The 21,908-nt window shown below is 36.5% G+C and overlaps 1 protein-coding gene across 1 annotated transcript; it reads left to right on the top strand.

Annotated features, from left to right (window-relative positions):
- Positions 1-3,298: 3,298 nt before the first annotated feature.
- LOC144449732 (protein-lysine N-methyltransferase SMYD4-like) lies at positions 3,299-21,695 on the top strand. Its single transcript, XM_078140309.1, has 20 exons — positions 3,299-3,474; positions 4,007-4,085; positions 4,395-4,498; positions 4,863-5,013; positions 6,203-6,225; positions 6,271-6,361; positions 6,779-6,902; positions 7,995-8,051; positions 8,398-8,452; positions 9,584-9,722; positions 10,161-10,288; positions 10,502-10,607; positions 11,265-11,477; positions 12,679-13,145; positions 16,286-16,359; positions 17,207-17,454; positions 18,054-18,120; positions 19,775-19,902; positions 20,993-21,102; positions 21,554-21,695. The coding sequence occupies exons 1-20, from the start codon at positions 3,299-3,301 to the stop codon at positions 21,693-21,695; spliced, it is 2,682 nt and encodes an 893-aa protein (XP_077996435.1).
- The last annotated feature ends 213 nt before the right edge of the window (positions 21,696-21,908 follow it).

Genomic DNA, 21,908 nt, shown 5'->3' with positions numbered 1-21,908 from the left:
ATACATACATACATACATACATACATACATACATATTACATACATACATACATACATACATACATACATACATACATACATACATACATACATACATACATACATACATACATGTACATACATACATACATACATACATACATACATACATACATACACACACACATACATACATACATACACACACACACACACACATACATACATACATACATACATACATACATACATACATACATACATACATACATACATACATACATACATACATACATACATACATACATACATACATACATACATACATACATACATACATACATACGATTAGATTATATTAGATTCATTCACTTTAGTAGTTACCGTATCACACAGTTTAACGGTTTGCTCATAGCTCGTCGACAAACACAGAAGACTTCGGGGCATTGCTGTTTTGTTGATGTCTTATGATGCCCGATAGCACAGGCACATGTACTTTTAGACTGTTGACTCATCATTCTATTCCTACAGTTACGTAGGCTTACTTTATTCAGTGAGTCCTTTTATCGCATAAACGCATTCATAGTCGCACGATCTTTCATTTACATCAAATATGGGTCACGTCAGAAAGTTTGTTGCAGTTCTAGCTATCTCCTACAGTAACGTGTCTTTAGTCAGAAGCACGGCCGACATACACAATATGTCTCTGAAGAGAAGGAACTTGGTAAACAGTTACATCTACAATCATATATAGAAGACAACCCGTGCAGATCTAACATATTTGAAATGATGGACTCTTTGAAATCAATAACAAGTTCGTTGATAATGAGAGATTGGTTGAAAAAGTCTCAGAAGGGATTCTGTGTTGGAGTTCATGGTTTCAATGATGGAGAACCCCAACTCTGTTCTACGCACGTGTTGATTGTAATTTGTATGGCACGCCTAGTTACATCCGGGAACGTTGAGGAATGTTTTTGGCCGACGAAACTGTGTGAAACTCCGGTTCCTGCACGAAACATCCACACTTGTATTGTTAATCCTTATGTTGTAGTGAGTGTTTCATGTATGATAGAATAAAGTCGGGGTAGTAATATGAATGCGTTCATTGCACGATACTCTTACATCCCGGTGTTACCATGGTTACAGTTTCTTACACGCTTTGTCTTTCAACTTCATGTATACATATCATACTCAAAATACCAGAGAACTTGAAAAATTAAATAAATGAAATGTCTTTGAAGCAATATAATATGGTTTCCTATGTTCCATGTATCAACCAATCAATCAATCAACCAACCTTTATTATACTCCACACACACTATTGATATCAGAGAGTGTGGTATGGCACAAAAATCATGGGGGGGGGGGGAGAGATAAATATACAAGATTCACTACCACGTGCACGCGTACGCTATGTTCTCCGTGGTTCAATTTTTTTTCTGCCAAAGCACAATAAGCACCGTCTTTAACACCAAAGACTACTAATAATTGCTTTAGTAATTACTAATTGCGTTCACATATTGAATATACCTGCAGCACATGTCCTGTGGTTAAAAGTTCAGGTAAGCTCAGGGGATTACTGATTTATCAGCGATTAACGAGACATAGAAACTCTGCAACATTGGCCGTATATGTCAATGACTATACTCGGTAAAGAAAACCGCCCAGATCTATTCCAAAGTACGCTAAATAGTTCTCATGATAAGCAATGTATATTACATGCAAAACAAATAACTATAACACTTGCAAATTAGTCATATTGCGGGTGCATGATTTTATTTCAGAAAAAATTATTTTATTGATGTGTGGGGAGGGGCACGAGTTCACTAGTTTGGTATGGGTGTGTACACCTGATGCTATACCTCAGACCCCATTTGATCTCAAATCAAATGAGTCTTGAAAATAAGTTGATGTAATCGTACATATGCAAGTTTATTTGCATTTTATTCAAATACAGATATTGGCATTTATGCATTGTATCGAACGACATATACATCCAATAAAATCAGTCTGCACTAGACTAGGAGAATTCAGTGCATCTTCGTTGCAACCTCTTCACTGAAACCTCATCAGCAGTAAGCAGGTTATAACTGTGTCGTTGTGCTGTGCTGTGGTGTGTTGTGTTGTGTTGTGTTGTGTTGTGTTGTGTTGTGTTGTGTTGTGTTGTGTTGTGTTGCGTTGCGTTGCGTTGCGTTGCGTTGCTTTGCGTTGTGTTGTGTTGTGTTGTGTTGTGTTGTGTTGTGTTGTGTTGTGTTGTGCTGTGTTGTGTTGTGTTGTGCTGCGCTGCGCTGCGCTGCGCTGCGCTGCGCTGCGTTGCGTGTTGTGTTGTGTTGTGTTGTGTTGTGTTGTGTTGTGTTGTGTTGTGTTGTGTTGTGTTGTGTTGTGTTGTGTTGTGTTGTGTTGTGTTGTGTTGTGTTGTGTTGTGTTGTGTTGTGTTGAGTCCCGGTGTTGAGTGACATGTCTTGATTATATTGTAACGTCCACATGCCATGCTACACCTAAAACGTCATGTTGATGAAAGAAATACTGTGGTGTCTTATGGACAGATTGTCAAATTACAATGATTGCGAGAATGGTTGCACAGTTCTACTAAGGGAAAGTTGCTTTTTAATATTTGAAGCCATCTTAGCAGTGCCGTTTGATATCGAGGGTTTTGACATTTGAAAAGAGACAAATAGTGGATGATATTTATTTGACCATAAACGTTGGAGACAATATGATTTGATAATACTAGTTGTTAGTTTATGAACACGGTTTCTCGGGCATTGCTGTAAAAATTAATGATTATAAGTAGCCGTCTATAGCCATCAGCGATGTTTCCTTTTAACGGTTGATTGAAGATTTACAATGTAATTCACGTTACATGCTTAGGGAGCCTTCAGTAATCATAAGGGGGTGGGGAATTAGGGGATCGCTTTTTTACATATCGGTCCTCGAGAGGATCATATTTTAGAAAATGAAAATTAGGGGAGGGTCACATTTTACATTGACTCATTTTTTATCTTTTAATTTATCAGTGAAATGAAGTGAATTAACTCTTAGTTGTGGTGTGAGGAGGGGCGGATGAGTAATTCTGGGGAACAGCGCGGCGTGGCAAGATATTGGGGATAATGTGGTGTAGTGGAGATGTTGTGCGCACATGATCATCTACATGTAAATAAACGCTTTGATAACTTACATTCGACGAAGTCATTGTTTGTTAGACGGGAGGGGGTTAACGTGTTTCACAACCATGGCGTGGGGTACGTAGATAATGTCGCGGAAGTCAGTGGTGCTTTAAACTAAAAAATTACCATCGAGTTAGGGAGTTATAAACATCATGGCGCTTGATTTCAAGTTTCACGACCCGAGTTGTGAACTCAACCCTTGTCCTTGGCAAGACGTGGTGAAGCAAATTTACAAGTCTACACGTCAGAATCCCGCCTATGAACATTTCCAGAATGCAAAGAGCAACGTTCAAAGAATTACTGAATGTCAGGGACGTCTTGATGAAAGGTAAAATATTATCGCATTTAAGTGCACATGCACTGTTTGTCCGTAGACCCTTCACGTGGGTGGAGGGTGTATGGTTTGTCATCATATTTATACGTTCACTCGATGGCCTTTCTCCTGTTTGCGGACGGAGTGGGTCGGGACTCGATTCTGGCATTGACTCTCTCTTCTGGTGTCGAGGGACATTATCAGTATCGCGTCCCGTACACCATTTGCAAGTAGGACGACATTGGCCTATGGTAGACTGAACTTGCATCAGGATCCGGACGTATTGATCCGGTTATTGGTGTGTAAGAATCGACTGTGGTCGGTTCTACTGGATAGTGCAAACAGGCCTAGGGGTATAAGCCTATTCAACCAGTACAAAGATATACTAGTACCCCAATTTCTTGAAGTCCCGGCTAGAACTTATTGGAGATGTCATGGGTCGTGGTGTGGCACCCTATCGGCCAGCCCTCTAATAAGGGGTGAAGAACCCAACACAAGATTGCACATGACAGCAAGAATTTAGTTTTAATTTGAATGTTTATTGTAGTGATTGTGATAATAAAGAAGAAGTCACGAACAAAGGAGAATATTATATTGGCGATGACAGTGATGGTGATGGTAAATTGGTGGTGGTGGTGGTGGGGGTGGTGGCAGTGATGATGTTGGTGGCAGTGGTGATGGTGGTTGCAGCAGTGGCAGTGGTGATGGTGGTGACGGTGGTGATGGTGGTTGCGGCAATGGCAGTGGTGATGGTGATTGCGACGGTGGCAGTGGTGATGGTGGTGGCAGTGGTTGTGGTGATAGTGGTGGTTGCCTGATTGGCCTCAGTTAATTCTATGTTTCTTCACAAAACCAAATGATAATAGTTAAAACTTTAAAAAGGTAAAAAAAAAAGTGTATGTGAACATGATGGTGATACTTTCAATTCATTACAGCCACATCCGGCACCACTATTGCTGCCACCACTAACACTGCCACCACCATCACTGGTGTCACTGCCACCATCGCCACCACCACCACTGCCACCATCACTGCCAATGCGACCATCACCACCACCACCACCACCATCACCATCACTGCCACCACCACCATCACCACTGCCACCACCATCACCACTGCCACCGCCATCACCACTGCCATCATCGCAATCACCACCACCACTGCCACCACCATCACCACTGCCATCGCCGCAACCACCATCACCACTGCCACTGCTGCAACCACCATCACCACTGCCACTGCCACCAACATCATCACTGCTGTGACACTGCAACCACCCCCACCACCACCACCCCCACCACAAAGTACATGTATGTTTAGAAGCCAAAGAAATGAATGGGGTCAGAATGTATAAATTTGATAAAGTGTACATGTATTAACCATTCAACACTTTCATGTTATAGCTCTTTACAAGTTTTGGAGGAGTTCCTTAAGAATCTTAGTTCAAAAGCAGGAACCAAGAAAGATGAAAAAACTGCTGCTGATCTGAGACAGACTGGTAACAAATATTTTCAGAAGAAATTGTTCAAAGAAGCATTAGAATGCTACAATAAGGTATTTAAAATGAACCTGTAACTGTGGACTTTTTAAAAATGATTTTGACATTTCACTTTTGTCAGAAGACTTTGTCTTCTATTGGTATATAATTAGATGTACATTGTATTATTCTGGTAATCCAGCCTTCGGTTTTCCAAGATAGACACAAACTCAATCTATTGTCATAACATATTCATACAACAGTGGTAAGCTATTGAATGGACATTGGTTTAGTGATAGTTTCAGTAGGGAGGCATTGCAGAGTTTTATTGACAGAGTTTCATAAACGTGCAGTGTACTGTTTTGGGACTTCCAATGTTTACACAATCTAGATCACAGGGTGATTAGATTCACACAACAGAGGAACCACTATCACCCACTTGTGTAATCTACCACATTGAAGAACAATAGATTTAGTTTGTGTCTATCTCAGTAAATGGAAGGCTGGAAACCAGAGTGGTATTTATACCAGAATAGTTACTGGTTTATCTTTGATAATAAATTATCCCACTGTACATGATAATCAGATGTTCTAGTATTTTACTAAAAGAAGTGCATTATCCAGTGAATATTTACTGTTGAAACATTAAACAAACACTGGCTGTAACTGGGATATTATGTATTCGATCAGACATCCAACAATATATTCACTGGAAATTGTTAAAATACCAATAATTAGACATTGTACATGTCAATCAGAGGTCTATTTTATCTATAAGTTGTATTGTGATTCATTGGGGTGCTGATTTTTGGTATGGACCCAAAAATTCAATTTGATTGGATTTATTGCGCCATACTATGTGTACTACTGCTACACAAATCTGTTTACCCACAGGTGATTCAGTACTGTCCCTAGTGTACGATATTATGAGTAAGTCATTGTGTCAAACAAATGTATGTATGTATGTATGTATGTATGTATGTATGTATGTATATGTATGTATGTATGTATGTATGTATGTATGTATGTATGTGTGTGTGTGTGTGTGTGCGTGCGTGCGTGCGTGTGTGCGTGCGTATGTATGTATGTATGTATGTATGTATGTATGTATGTATGTATGCATGTGTGTATGCTTTAACAATGATATTTCCCATCACATAATCAAATGTATTGTGTCGCCAATATTCATTCCTTTTTTGTGTTATTACTAATTTTGTTTGAGAAAATTGTATGCACAGTATGATTATACATTTGTTTTATGAACAGAGCATAATGACAGCAAAGTCGGGGTCAGGGGTCAAAAGTGAAAAAGAAGACTCACAGTCATCATTGAGGTCAGAGGTCAAAGATGAAAAAGCAGAATCACAACTATCATTTGCATATGCAAATAGATCAGCAGTATTGTACCACCTAGCACAGTATAAGGTTTGTGAAATAGCCTATGACATGTACTCCTGAACCAGTGCTCCGTTAAAGTAGAATATGCACCTCAGGGACAAATTTCCCTGAAAATTAAAGTTCTTCAAGTCTCTTCAAACTTTGTCATATGAAAGTTTATTCCAGGTTCTTTTAAAATAATACAAGAAATTTTGGGTTCATCATCTTGTTTTCAAGGAAATCGTCTATCTTTTATTGTCTGTTTTCTTTCCCCAGTGCTGCCTGTACAAACTATCACAGAAGGGGTATTCTGACATTTTGTTTGGTTTTCGGTCAAACCAATATTTTTCAAAAATAAAAAAAATAAAAAAATAAATAAATAAAATCCTGACCTACCTACAAAAACACATAGGCTCTTTCCCTTGTGAGTTTGTCTAGTTAATTTTTTTTCTATACACCCCAAAGTCTTGTAGAGCGGATATTGAAAGAGCTTTGAACTGTGGGTATCCAGAAAGACTTCAATCTAAACTATATCAAAGGAAAGGACAGTGTTATCTTCAAGAAGAAGAAATTCAGTGTGCACTGGAAGGTCAGAATGAATTATTATTCACTTTCTAGCATAAAATCCATGCAAATGGAGGTTTTGAATTTGGTCCCCCCCCCCCCCCCCCCCCCAAATGATACAGATGGGGTAAATCAAAATTCAAAATCCCCGGGCCATTCGACTTTCTATTCACTTTCTTGCTTATAAAATTAGTATAATGGTATGCATGAACTGTTTTCTACCAGTGTGCACTGTAAGTGTAAGTGTATTTGATGTGCCACTGACACAAATTAGTGTAATGGTATGCATGAACTGTTTTCTGCCAGTGTGAACTATGAGCCATTTTGATTAAACTAGAAATGTTTCAATTTAAAACACAAATGCCTGAGCATACAATGTCAATATTTCTCTTATAAGCTTATCAAATTTTGATTGGACGTACCAAATATAAATCTGAATCAACCACTACACACTTTGTTTCTAGACATGAAGGTGAGGGGATGGGGTGAGAGGGGTGGGGGTGGAAGGGGTTATACTAATGGTATAGTTGGTTTTCCGGTTTCAAGGTGTGGGGTGTGACATGATGTTGTGTATGTGGTTATTTTGAGGATTGGATAAGAATGAAAAGAAGATAGACGTCATCTTTATCATCCTCTCAAGATGCTCACAGGCACTTCACTTGGAGTTTAGGATTGCTATCAAAGATCTAAATATCCAGCTTTAGTTTGACCAGATAATCATATTAATGTGTATTTATAATGCACCTGCTTTTCTGAGAGCTCCAGGCACTCACAATTATAATCCCTGGCATGGATTAGTAGGGGTGAAACAGCCCTTAACCTTACTCAAACTGCCTGGGGGAGTTTGATACTTAGAAAAGGAATAAAAGACATGAAAAATGAAGAAGAGAAAAGTATCACACGGCGGATTATAAGCAATTTGAAAGATACTCTTGTATTTAGTTCATGAGTTCAAGGTCTAGATTTGCTATACTTTGGAGAACAATGCAAGGTTTATACACTCTCCAAAAGTCTTGAAATGTTCTATAGTGTCAACCTGTCTCTGGAAAGTCCTGAAAAGTTCTTGAAAAATTTGTTGTAGTGGTACATGTGTATTGACAATGTTGTTTGTGATCAGCTTTTCAGAAAGCTTTGGAATTATGTAAGTTATCCGACTCTGAAGAACCAACCAAAGGTAAGAATTGTGCATCTTTTGTCTCATTTTTTAAGAATTAATATTAAGTAAACATTGCCCTAACCATTGTATGTATGTATGTATGTATGTATGTATGTATGTATGTACGTACATACGTACGTATGTATGTATGTATGTATGTATGTATGTATGTATGTATGTATGTATGTATGTATGTATGTATGTATGCATGTATGTATGTAGTGTGTGTGTGTGTGTGTGTGTGTGTGTGTGTGTGTGTGTGTGTGTGTGTGGGCGTAGTCTATATTTAGGGTATAATTTACTATACAGACTTTCTAGAAACCAAGTACTCATACAGAGATAATCTTTATTTTCTTCCTCACAGCATCATCAAGTACAAAGGAACTTGATAAACTTATGTCAAGATGTCAGAATACAAGGTACTGTGGTGTCTTTTGTATACTTAGTCTGTTTTTACAGTCAGTTTGTGTAGTTATACAAACAGGAGTACCAAGCAAAGCACCAAACAAATCCTTTGTATAAAAAGTAATCTCTGCTTGTATTTGAATATTTATATGATGAATCTAAAAAAGCCTGGATGAATCCCAAATGTAGAGAGAGTACAACCCACAAAAAAACACTGATGTGTTTGCTTGCTCATGGTAAACAGGAATGAGATGAGTTTCATGCAAAGACATACAATGTTCTAAGTATCGATAACTTATCAAAGTATAAACAATAATAATTCTGAACAAAGACACCTGCAGTATTTTATTTCATTGCATTGCTTTTATTAAAACAATAATAAAGTTTTTAATTTATAAAACAATTTTATCATGGTTTCCTACTTGAAAAAATAAACATGAAACAAAACCTAGACCAAGTGTGCGTTTGTAACTCAATACATTGCAAAAGATTAATAAATATGTAAAATATTTGTTATGGTACATACAATAATAATAATAATAATGATTTATTCCATGTACAAAAAATTTGATTACAGAACAGAACAAAATGTCATGGACAAACATCGCTAATTTGTAGGCTGTGTTGTTGAGAAATGTTGCATGGATTTCAGTGGGGCATACTTTGAAGCAACTTAGAGAAACCGTGTACAGAAATAGTTATACGTCAGTCATTAACATCCTGGCAATTCAAGACACCATCCCAGGATTCTCTCTCAATTTCCCTAGCAAATTCATCCTTATCATATTTTGAAAAATCCCTTGCATGTATTGCCTGTGTCTGAGAATGAGATATCTACATTATTGAAAAAGGTTTTCACACATTTTTTTTGCTTTTTGCACAGTTTTGAGTTACAAACACAGACTTGGTCTATGTTGTTTCACATCGATTTTTCAAGTAGGAAACCATGATAAAATTGTTTTATGACTTTGAAGTTCAAAATAAATACCCAATCCTCATCCATATGACCACTTTGAGAACTACCAAGTACGTTTGGACTTTGCTCACTGTTCTATCTAATAAATTCACATTTAGAATTCTTAGTGGTATGGATAGAAAGCATTGGTTGTAATCAGGAATATAACAGTGAATGCTGTACTTTACAGGAAGCAAGTTCAAGGTGCTGAAAAACCTAAGAAAGGAGGTACAGAGACAACAGACAAATTTGAATCATCAACAATTGTAGCTAATGCTATTGACTGTGTGGTGTTGAGTTACAATGAGGAATATGGTAGACATCTATTTGTAAGTACTTAGTATGATTTGTTTCAGGTTTACTGCTCTAACTGCAACTGAAATGATTTTTGCATGAATGCTTTTAGTGTTCTCTGAGGCAGTACTTTCACAAGCATAGCGAGTGAAAGTGCAGCAGAAAACACTGCAAGCATAAGTGCAAATACCTCTGGGTGTCCACACTGGAACTCACACGGCATGGGGTTCTGTTAGTATTACATATATTTATCTGAAATGGCAGATTTCCATTAAAATGACACTATGCAAGATCTCACATGCTTTTGTGTAGAACGAACCACTGTGTCCTCATTTGCATATCATTTGCATGCAGATATGCAGGTATGTTTTCAGTATTGTATTACAGGGAAAATACCACTAGTATGAACATGAACTGGTGCTAGTAATCTCAGGTACATTATGTAATAATAATTATGATATTTGATATTTCAGACAAGTGAAGAACTCCAGGTTGGTGATGTTGTAGTACAAGAAGACCCATATGTAGCCGTACTACTACCAACACATTATGATTCCCATTGTTATCAATGTATAAAACCTACCACTCTTACTCCTATACCGTAAGTATTAAACTCCAAACAGCTCATGATGTGTTCAATTCAGTTTTCTCTCTATAAAGGTGTTTTCAGGGTAAGGAATGGAGAATGTGTGACAGCTGATAGTCAGTATGTCATGAGGATATATCTAAAAAAAATGTTTTAATATAAATATTTCCAAGAACACATTTACAAAAAAAATGTAATTGGTTTTTTTTGTTGACTTTCACCTTCCAGGTGCCCACAATGCTGTGATGTCAGATACTGCAGTGATGCTTGTCAAGAAGTTAGTTGGAAATCTTGTCACTGGTTAGAGTGCTCTCTATGGTCAATACTGAAACATGTAAAGTATATTCTTGCTCGATGTTCATTTTTTTTTGTAAAACTGAAATAAAGGTGCAGCTGTTTGAAAAAAAAAGATGGAAGATTTTTACATAACAATTTCCCATTATCAGTGTTGAAATTACAATACTCAAGGCCCAAATTTATCTTTGAAGTTTTATTTTGACTTTTACAAATCATTTCTATAATTATAACAAATTGAATCACTTGAAATCACAATATTTAGGGTAAAAATCATCATTTTCATGTTCGTGAAATCTTTACAGTTTATTTCTGTTACTATGCTGTAATGAAACCCCAAGTAATCTAATGAAGTTTAGGTGAAGGCTTCAAATAATCCTAAAGTGTTTGAAATTTGTAGTCTGTGGTTAATATCATGTATTTGACCTTTGCACATTACTTATTGCACAGACAAGTAAGAAATTGTCTGTCCTTATAAGCAGAATCTATCAGGTTTGATAATCCAATTTCTAGCAAGGTGTAAAAGGGCAGATGATACTTCAAAGAAATGCCAGCAGAGATGCGTCCTTTTTGTGTAGTGTCTGTGATCTGAGACTCACCATCAAATATCGTACGCTGAAATGACTGCATCAGTGTTTGTGTAAAATTGACATATTTTATGAAATCTCCAGTCAAACTTTTGTCATTTTCTTTGCAGGTAGACACATTTGGCCTGATTAGTCTTAGGATTGTGCTAAAAGCTGGACACCACATCATTTGCAATTATGAAAAATTGCGGCATGATGAAAACCCTGCTTGGATACAGGGTTGTGACAGTTCTGATGTATACCAAGGAGATTATGAAAGTGTTTATCATTTGATGACACACTCTGACAAACAGTCCGATGAAGATGTCTTCTATTTTACCATGGTAAGCAATAAAATTGATTTGTTTATTACAAGTTATCAGTCATTCCCTTTCATCTGTTACATTCCCCTTTATCTTCAAAACTGCTCTCGTTAAACCACTCCTGAAAAAAAACATCACTTGACCCAAATCAACTTAAAAACTTTTGTCCTGTCTCTAACCTTTCATTTCTGTCGAAAGTACTTGAAACAACAATTAAATGATCAGCTCACTTCACACAGTCTCTTGAACCCTCTTCAGTTTGCTTACAAACCACACCACAGTACTGAAACTGCTCTCCCAAAAATAGTAAATGACATTCTGACTTCCTTGGACTCTGGCAAAATTACCATTCTCACTATCTTAGACTTATCAGCAGCATTCGATACAATTGATAACGACATCCTCCTTCATTGTCTGGATAAAAGCCGACCCTTTAACACTTTGCGTGGTTTGTAATGCTTATTCAGTTTTACCCCGAATAAAGATATTTTATAATAATGAAAAGAGTATATGCTGTGTTTGTAACAGTATCATAATGAAGTCTTGTAACTCCGAAACATAGAAAGTCTTGAATTCTGCCCATAAAATTGCAATGAACCAGCTGTCATGATCTTGATATACATATACATTGATTCTGTAGCACGCCCTCTAGAGACATATTGGTAGTATGAATAAAGATAGTAGCTGTTCGAAACATACACTACATACATATATGACTAAAGGTTCTGTCTTCATATATAGCCCCTCCATGAATAAGTACAGTACATATTTTTACATACAGAGACATTATGCATACCAGGTTACCACAGCGACATGCATGAAGTGAGAATGAATATTCGTAGAGACTAGGTTCATACTTGGTAATGGAATTTGTACTCACAGAGTCAAAATAATGCATGGAAGCAAATCGTAAATTTTCACTGACGTCTCATCAGCATCACATTGTCAAAGGATGTACTACAATGGGCTATTGTCACATGTCTTGGAAGAGACATGTGACAATAACCCATTGTGGTACACCTCTGATGGTGCTGATGAAACGTTGGCAAAAATTTGGGATTTGCTTCCAAGAATTTTTTATTTTGACTCTGTGAGTATAGAAATTCCATTACTGAGACATCCATGAAGTTTGAAGTATGTCAGCTCCATACTTGGAGGATCAGGCTTTGTTCTGTTTATAACTTACACAAACTTGATTTCAGATTTTGTGTTTTATTTTCAGACTGCGATATTACTCTCAAAGCTTGTCACAAAATATCTCCAGCATAACCACAATGTGAGTGCAGAAGCAGATGATGACATAAATCAACAATGTAAAACTGAGGGTGACGGCCAACATAATGCGTTAAATGAAAAAGCATACGCAGGATCTGAAAATATAAAGAAAACAGATGACAGGTTGTCAAACCTAGAGACTTTGAAATTACTTGAAGAAAGTGATTTTTTTGATAAACCATTGACTGCTGAAGAGATGCAGGTTGGTGATTTACTGCTGCATCATATGCTGCAACTTCGCTGCAATGTTCATGCTATCACTGCAATGCAAACTGTACAGGAGAAGAATCCAGAGAGACTTAGTGAGCTTCATGAAGTACATGTTGAGACTACTAACCAAGTTAGGGTGGCCAGTGCTGTGTATCCTACTGCCAGTTTGATGAACCATTCCTGTGATCCTAATGTCATTGCAAGGTAAGTGTAGGGCGCCCTCTGTTGAGCAAATAGAAACAATCTACTGGAAGAACAAGATCTAAACATGCACCAATGAAACTATCATTTTTAGAGAGTTTTACAGATTTTGATCTCTTGATGTTGGCCAATGGTATAATAAATATACAGGAAAGAATCCGACACTGTACTTTTGAAATTGGTTGCATTTTGGGGACTGTATTTGTGAAAATGTTGGCTTGATACACATTTGAAATGGTGAGACATTAACCCAGGATTGAAAAGTAGACCTTTAATGGTCGGATACTGGTAGTTACAATGTGGTAATGACAATAGGCCTTTCCAAGATTTGTCATGGTGGCACTCTGCTTCCTGTCTGTGTGTACTATGGGGTATACATGGTATAGGTTACTCAGTTAATCATAGAGCACTGCTGCTTTCCTCGATGTCTGAACAATATAAAAAACATCCCTGATTTACACTTGCTACAGAATACCAAGAGACAAAGCCCTTAAGAAACGGTACTATGCAGTGATGATACCCCCAATTTGAGCGAGGGCACTGTATTCTCAATTTCCTGTTTGCAGTCTTAAATGGCCTCTTCTCTAGGCTTGGAATCATCTACACAGAAATAAGAATATGATATTTACATCCCAGTAAAAACAGAACAAATCCAAGCAATTACCATAATTAGGCTGGCTAGATATAACCGTGATTTGAAGATTGTTGTGTATGGTACATTGATAGATTAATCAAATTTCAAATCAGCTCTATAAAATCGATTAAAGGGGAACACACAGGTGAGGCTGATTGTAGCCTATCTGCATTGCTCTATGCGTAGGGGACCAAAAAAAGTTATTTTCAACAACCCTGCATCATGCGATTTCAAGAATGAACATCTTATCATTAACGTTCTAAACTTATGCTATTAAGATACATCTCTGTTATTTCAAATTAACATGAAAGTTGATAACATGCAGGTAAAAGAGTTCATTAACCGTACACTCCTCAGTTAAATTGTAAATTGTCATCAAATATGATCTGGGTCGAGATGTCTCGGTGATATATTTGCAAATGTAGTAAACAAAAGTTATGTGGTTCTTTATGTTGAGGGCGCTTACCCACATGGGTGGGAAATCCAATGCATTCTGAGTACACCCTAAGTTGGTGTTTTTTATGTACATATACGTGTTGTAGTGATGTGTGGCAATGGCACACAGTTTGGAAGGTGAATAAAATCAAATTTTTTCTGCCTAGCTGTCAGTGATCATTTATTTATTGTTTTAGCTCGGCTCTATGTTGGTGTATGTCCGTTTCTCTACCTGATTCATGTTATAACAAGCAAATCATGCACTTGTTTGACTCATGGACAGTGGAGGGGTCCACTGTCTATGCTTGACTCTAGTAATCTCTGTAACTTGCCGTTCCACATATCAGTTTGATTTTGGCTTTATGACTACAATCTAATTAATCATAACCAGGAATGCAAACACATCAAATAATCACATATTTGAGTGTGGTTGATTGCAATCAGTTTTAGCTAACACGTTAACTCAGGAAGATCACAGACTATTAACGAGTCAAGGATATACCACTCAAGGAAATAGAGACATTTTCAGAAACTATGGGTTCTATAAAGGCATAAGATCAACTTGATGTTTCTCTGAAATCACAAGTAATTGTAGGTGATATAAAATCATGAAATGACTCTCTGAAACCCATAGTTTATGAAAATGTCTCTATTTGCTGGAGTGGTGGTCCCCTTTAACCACAGGGGTCAGACAGGATAAACAATTTTTTTTGCATGATATTTCCCAAATTTCTAATAGTATTTTCTTGTTTTTTCTCTACATTTCAAATAGATTTTTAAAAATATCACCATCATAACTATCATTTCCTCTGATTTCCTAGCCACTGTTGTCATTGCCTTATCAGCGCTTATCAACTTTACATTAATTAGTTCACAACTTTTCCTAGAACAAACTTACAGGCTATTTGAACAATTAACACATTTCCCTCCCAGTTTTAAAAAAAATAACTACTGGTGAGACTAATGGAAATTATGTTAGAAATCCAGGAAATAATAAATAACCTGTTTTAATCCCTCCTGTCCCCTGTGGTTAACTCGTGATTAGAGGCATGTCACAGTGTACAACAGTGTATCATGCAGATTACAGAACCGACTGTTTAATATTTATTTAATTATTTGGTTGAATACAATATACATATACTATTCTGTAGTAGTTCCAAAGTTGGGATGTGAAATCTTTATCTTTGTATGTTTTGGCAAAGTCACTTGGCCTTCATCATCTGTAGTTAATGAACACAGTCTAATATAGCACTGTCTATGATCTAATACGTGTATGTAAAGTTGTCTAGTGAACAATGAGGGCGCTGTACTCTACCCACATTTCCATAATCATGTCCTTTTTTAGGGACAGGTGTTGCTGTTTGGTCTTGATGGTTCCTGTTACTCCATGGTCCTCACATAACATAACTTTGATGTTTTCAGGGTTGATTGCATGTCCAGGCTTACAACGTTCTAAAGTTTCTTGGGATGCTTATCATACATGGAAATTCACCTCAGAATTTCCAAGGACTGAAGTGAAGTTTGAAACGATACAAAAACTTTGATAATTCATTATAAGGCTCCATCAGTTAAATACTTTGTTTGCTGTCCTTGAATTTCCCCAAAACCTACCAGGCAGACCGAGAAAAAAACACTGAAAAAAACACACTGATAGCATGTTATGTAAATTTTCTGTTGATTAATTTTTTGTTTGGACCTAAATCTACTAGACTGGTGAAATGTAAATATATAAGTCCAAAGTTTGATTGTCTTAAATAACTATTTAGAAATATGTGTAGATATTCTGAAGATATTTGAATGGTCTTTCCATTTACAATAGTATAAAATACAGCCTTGTGTGGAAATTGTGAGCAAAACGAAATGTGTTTGTTTTTTGTAAATCTACTGACAAACCTACCTGCATGCGGGTGGCAAACAAAGAATTTAGTTGATGGTGCCTAATTTGATTACAGCAGATTAACATGGTACGATATAGTAAGTGTTGGTATCAATGACTTAGGAGGAAAGAATGTTGGAAGACGTAGAATGAACACTGTCATCTTTCTAATACATGTATTTGACTTGTCGCCAACAGCTACCGTGGTAACCAACTGACCATCAGAGCAACACGAAAGATAAACAAAGGCCAAGAAATACTACATTGTTATGGTAAGCATTCAGTATAGCTATAGTTGTATGGAAAATGATTCTAAAGTGGAATTTATTTTACTAGCATTTGTTTAAATCATTGAAATGAAAGAACATTTACTGAAGAAGGATTCAGATTATTCTCCCATAGGCCTTTGGGAGAATTTACCATATCTGATTGGTGGTGTTATACCTTTTGACATAGACACAGAGAATTAGACACAGAAGACACGGAGAGTTCTCCCATAGGCCTTTGGGGGAATTTACCATATCTGATAGGTGGTGTCATACCTTTTAACTTAGACACAGAGAATTTCCCATAATCCTGTGGGAGTACCAGTGGTGGTAACTTACCTTTTGACATAGACACAGAGAATTCTCTTATAATCCTGTGGGAGTACCAGTGGTGGTAACTTACCTTTTGAGATAGACACAGAGAATTCTCCCATAATCCTGTGGGAGTACCAGTGGTGGTAACTTACCTTTTGACATAGACACAGAGAATTCTCTTATAATCCTGTGGGAGTACCAGTGGTGGTAACTTACCTTTTGAGATAGACACAGAGAATTCTCCCATAATCCTGTTGGAGTACCCCTGTACATTACTATCTCTCTAATCATAGACATTTTGGAGAATTCTCTCTCCAACATCTCTGCTCTAATTGGTGATGTGTTCTATTGTTTACATGCAATACTATCAAAGAATTTTCTTAGAGAATACACATCAAATGAACTCTGATAGGAGGTACTTTTACTGTGGTCATACACTATCCTCAAATACATTCTAAGAGGTGTACAACTATATCTTATCCTGATTCTCAGAATGATGACTTCTGACCTTTAACCTCTCTATGACTTGTATTTTCAGGTCCACATGTCAAACATATGTCTAAAGATGAACGACAGAGAAGTCTACGAGAGCAGTACTTCTTTGATTGTCATTGCACTGCATGTGAGATTGATTCAGAACTAGGAAATCACTATGGTAACAAGAGAGATGCTTTCATGTGTAACAAGTGTGGCAGTGCTGTAGTTCCAGACAGGTCTGCAGAAACACATGGACACTGTGTTAATCCTAATTGTAAGCGTCAAAAAAATCTTGTACAAGCTTACAAGGTAAATTTCTCCATTTGTTTATTGAGCCTCTTAGCACTATGGGAGGAAACTGGGCAATTGTTCCCATTAGTCCATCCATTCATTTTCAATTTTCTTTTTATCAGTACATTACCACAGTGTCTCTTACATGCCCATGACATTTTCATTCAAACCCTGCACAAAGGTGATAAACTATATAGCCATAATGATATGCTAATCAGTTCATTTCTCAAATATGACCATATTTGTCATTGGAATATATTATTTGCACAATAACTCAGGCACTATTTATGATACCTGGAGACTCAGTGTCTACAGTCTAGTACCTATACGGTATCGTTATGATTTACACCTCCACCTGGTATAGAGTCCACATAGGCATCCAAAGTACAAGGTCTATGCCAGTGGTCTATACCTATATTATCATATTTATCCCCATGAGTTGACCTTAACCTTCAACAATGCCATGAAAACTATATTTTGTCAAATTGAGAGTTATCATATGTATCATACCAACAGTAAGATTTAATGGTGTTAGAAAATTACATGAATTTATAACTTTTAGTTTCTAATGTGGAGAAGTATAGTAAAATAATAGCTTCCTTCCCTAAACTTCACAGCTGGCAGACCAATCCAGGAAACTGTTCCTTCAGGCCGTCGAATTATTGGAACTGGATCAAGTTCAAGGTGAATCCTCTATTCTTGGTACCTGAAATAGAATATTACTGCCTAGGTGCATCATTAAAAAAAAGAATGAACATTCAATTTCCTGGTCAACACCATAACTTCCACTCTCTGCACTAATTTGCATGCATTACTTATAGGAGCATGTGAGAATAAGTCAACCTTCTTGTTCTATTTTGACCCTCTAGCATGAGGTAAAATACTATTGCAGGTACTGAGAATTCTGTAGTGTGTGTGTGTGTGTGTGTGTGTGTGTGTGTGTGTGTGTGTGTGACTTTCACAAAGAACCAAACATTAATACCATAAAAATTGATAAAAACCTGCCCAGCAACATCGGAGTACCAACAATAACAATCCCAACAAGTATACACCTTTATAGCTTCATTGAAGTGTTAAATTACATCAGTTTCCTGATTCAGACGAGTTACATTATGAATTTACATTTGAGTGAATAAAACATTCATATCAAATATCCTGAATATGATTGGAACATGTACACAAATTGGACTATAGAGGGCACTGTTCTGTAAAATGTATCTTGGCACACTGCGCCTCAGGAACTAAGGTGGTCACCAATTTGACTGGCTTACTTGAACTTATATGCCACTTGTTTTTCCTTATTAGAAAAGTTTATGCAACACATTAAAACAAAATATTGACAGGATTTCTGTGATTAAAAGTCCACATTTTTTAACTGAGAGCGTGGGTTGTACAGAGGTAAAATGTGCCTGAATTCTTCTATATTGTATCAATGTTTCTAACTCAGAATCAGAAACTTATTGACAACACTGTATGTGTTGTGTAGTGGAACAGTGTATATCCTACCATATATCCCCCACTCTGTAGTACTTGGGTAGTCAGACATTAGCATAACACTGTTAAAGCTGCACTAGCTGCAACTCAGTGAAATGTTTTTAAAACTGTTTTGTTAGATACAGTGATTAACTTGTACATATCGTACACCATGAACAATATTGAATCATCTGTGAGTAAACATTTGTGTAGCTGTACACATAATATGCTACTACATATCCAATCAAACTGATTTTCGGGTCCGCACCAAAAATCAGCAGCCCAATGAATCACATTTTTAACTTATTACTACCGAGGTAATACTACTTATAGATAAAATAGACCTCTAATTGACATATACAATGTCTCATTATTGGTATTTGAACAATTTTCATTGAATATATTTTTGGTTGTCTGATTCAGAAACTAATAACCCAGTTACAGTTAGTGCAGATTCAAGTGCTGTTGTTAATATTGCATAGTACAATGGTTCAGTTATACCTTATACCAGACATAACACTTATCCCACTGGATAACAACATGACAGACTGATACTGCAAGTACTCTGACCTCTGACCTCAATGAATGTCATACCGCTACTGATAAAGATAGGTAACAACATGAGTCATTGCTGCACATACTCAGACTTCTGACCTCTGACCTCTGACCTCTGACCTCACTGAATGTCAGTAGATGGACTGATATGAAATCCACCTATTTCACTGATTTGACAATATTATAATGTCTGGATGAAATTTTTACAAATGATTTGTGGAAAAGATGTTAGGGATATAGGTGCATGATTGTTACTGAAGTAAGAACCTGTATATATGAAATTCAATGTCTTCTATCTGTTTGATTGCAGATAGCCTGGCCATACTTCATGAATGTTACGAGGTACAACAAACTATCTTGTACAGACACCACCAACAGTTAGCAGAGACTCAGGACTGTTTGGCTAGATGTTATGTGACACTGGGTGAGAACGAAATTGTTTTTTTTTGTACACTGTTAATTTCTGTATCAGTTGATATGCAGACTTGTGCTATATTCATTAAACTCTTGTGCATGTCTGTAATTTCTGATTTAAACTGGTATTTCTAAAAGAGCGCGAAAGTGGGGCTGTTTCCAAGTCTTTGACTTTATGGGTTATACAAGTAATTCAACAATTTGTACCAGCCTTTATTTGTATATCTATGCTGCTGATCTTATTTGATTTACAGAAATAAACTAATTTATTCTAACTCATCTTTGTCAATATATATGCTGACAAACCCATGAAAACCCATTTCTACTGACCATACTTTATGCCACCTCTTTGAAATCGAAACTAGAAATATTGTCAACTCTTGCTCAGAAAAGCTGTTTTATATGAAGGGGTTGAGGAATCATGGGTAAGTAAACAATGTACAGAGCTTCATACCTTTTGAAACCTTACCTAACAATGTTGACACCAACTGTTAAGCTCCTGTCAGTGAATTTACCCATGATGCTTCACCCCTGACTACAACAGTTCTTTTGTATGCCAGATTTGACAATTTTGAGAACCCATGATCTTAGAGAGGTCACATGCTGCAGGTTTGGTAAAAATGACTTCGTGGCATAATATGAGAAATACTGTTTAGACAAACCCAGCCTTACTTTTGTTCCAAGATGCAAGGCAGATGAATAGTTAAGTCATTATCATTAAATCTGAATAAATAAAAATGTTAGTGAATATAATTAACATAAGTTAATGTTAATTAGTCAAACTTCTTGCATTAGATGCAAAGTTTTGAGCATGTATTATTTCATGTTCATTCATTTATTTTGGGTAATGATTCAAAACATACTTTTGTCAGACACATAACTATTCTGTACGTATGTATTTGTATGCTGTACCAGTATGTTCATTTCTAGACTGTAAGATATGTCATGTCATTCTGCCCTCACCGGCCTCTGATGTATGAGGGCGCCCCATCACAGCGTACCTTACAGACTAGTTCATTTCTTGTTCTTGATATTTACAGTTCATACTTGATAGTCATTGCAGATATGATATAATTTCTGACTATGTTCATTGCATACAGGTAATAACAAGAAGGCCATCAAATACCTCAAGTTGAGTATCGAGACAGTGGAAATTACATATGGTAAAGACAGCATTGAGTTGGCCAATGAACTCACTAAATTAGCTCAGATTTTGTTCAACAGGTGAGTAGATTTCATACAGTATGGTTGTCATGGTTACAGGTCTATGCATTCGACCTGGAGGGGATAAAGTAATGAAATGAAATTGGATATAAAACATGTTTTGACTCAAAATTAGAATTTGTGTGTCTGATCAAATTGAAACTAGACACATCCTTAAATACTTTCATCAGGTTGGTAGAATAGTATGATATAGTTCTTGTATCAAGGATTCTCACTATTTACAAATAACACTTTTCCTGTAACATGTTCAGGTTGATGGGTTTGATAATCTCGACTGACATTTTTCAGTACTACTAACTGTCATGATAAACCATCTCCATGAATGCACAATATTAGTATCAATCAGAGTTTCCATTTTTGTGTACTATAATGTGTATTTTGAAGGGTTTAAGGAGCATTCTATATAATCAAGTTGTGAGCTAACAGAGAATATATACTGTCTTTTTTATAGCCATGAAGAGGAAGAAGCGTTGACAATAACTAACAGGGCTCTAGATATTTTCACCATACATTATGGACCAAATCATCCCAGCTGTGTGGAACTTCTAGAAATGCAAGCTGTCCTAAAATGGAGCACACAACAATCAAACTAATCTGTGAAATCTGAATTTAGTACATGATGAGTAAATTAATAGTTTTCCAAATGTAGAAAGAAGAATGAGTCTAACAGATTGAGATTATTTTCAAAAGTAACGTAAATATGTTAATTACAAAGTGAATAAAGCTTGTTTTATTTGAAATCTTACCCATATGAAAAGTTTACCACATAAGCATTTTGTTATATCAAGATTATGACATATGACAAT

The sequence above is a fragment of the Glandiceps talaboti genome, chromosome 18 (genome assembly GCF_964340395.1).
Source record: "Glandiceps talaboti chromosome 18, keGlaTala1.1, whole genome shotgun sequence".
In the NCBI taxonomy this organism is placed as follows: domain Eukaryota; kingdom Metazoa; phylum Hemichordata; class Enteropneusta; family Spengelidae; genus Glandiceps; species Glandiceps talaboti.
The sequence above is the reverse complement of the archived record's forward strand: the minus strand, read 5'-3'. Positions and strand labels throughout refer to the sequence as shown.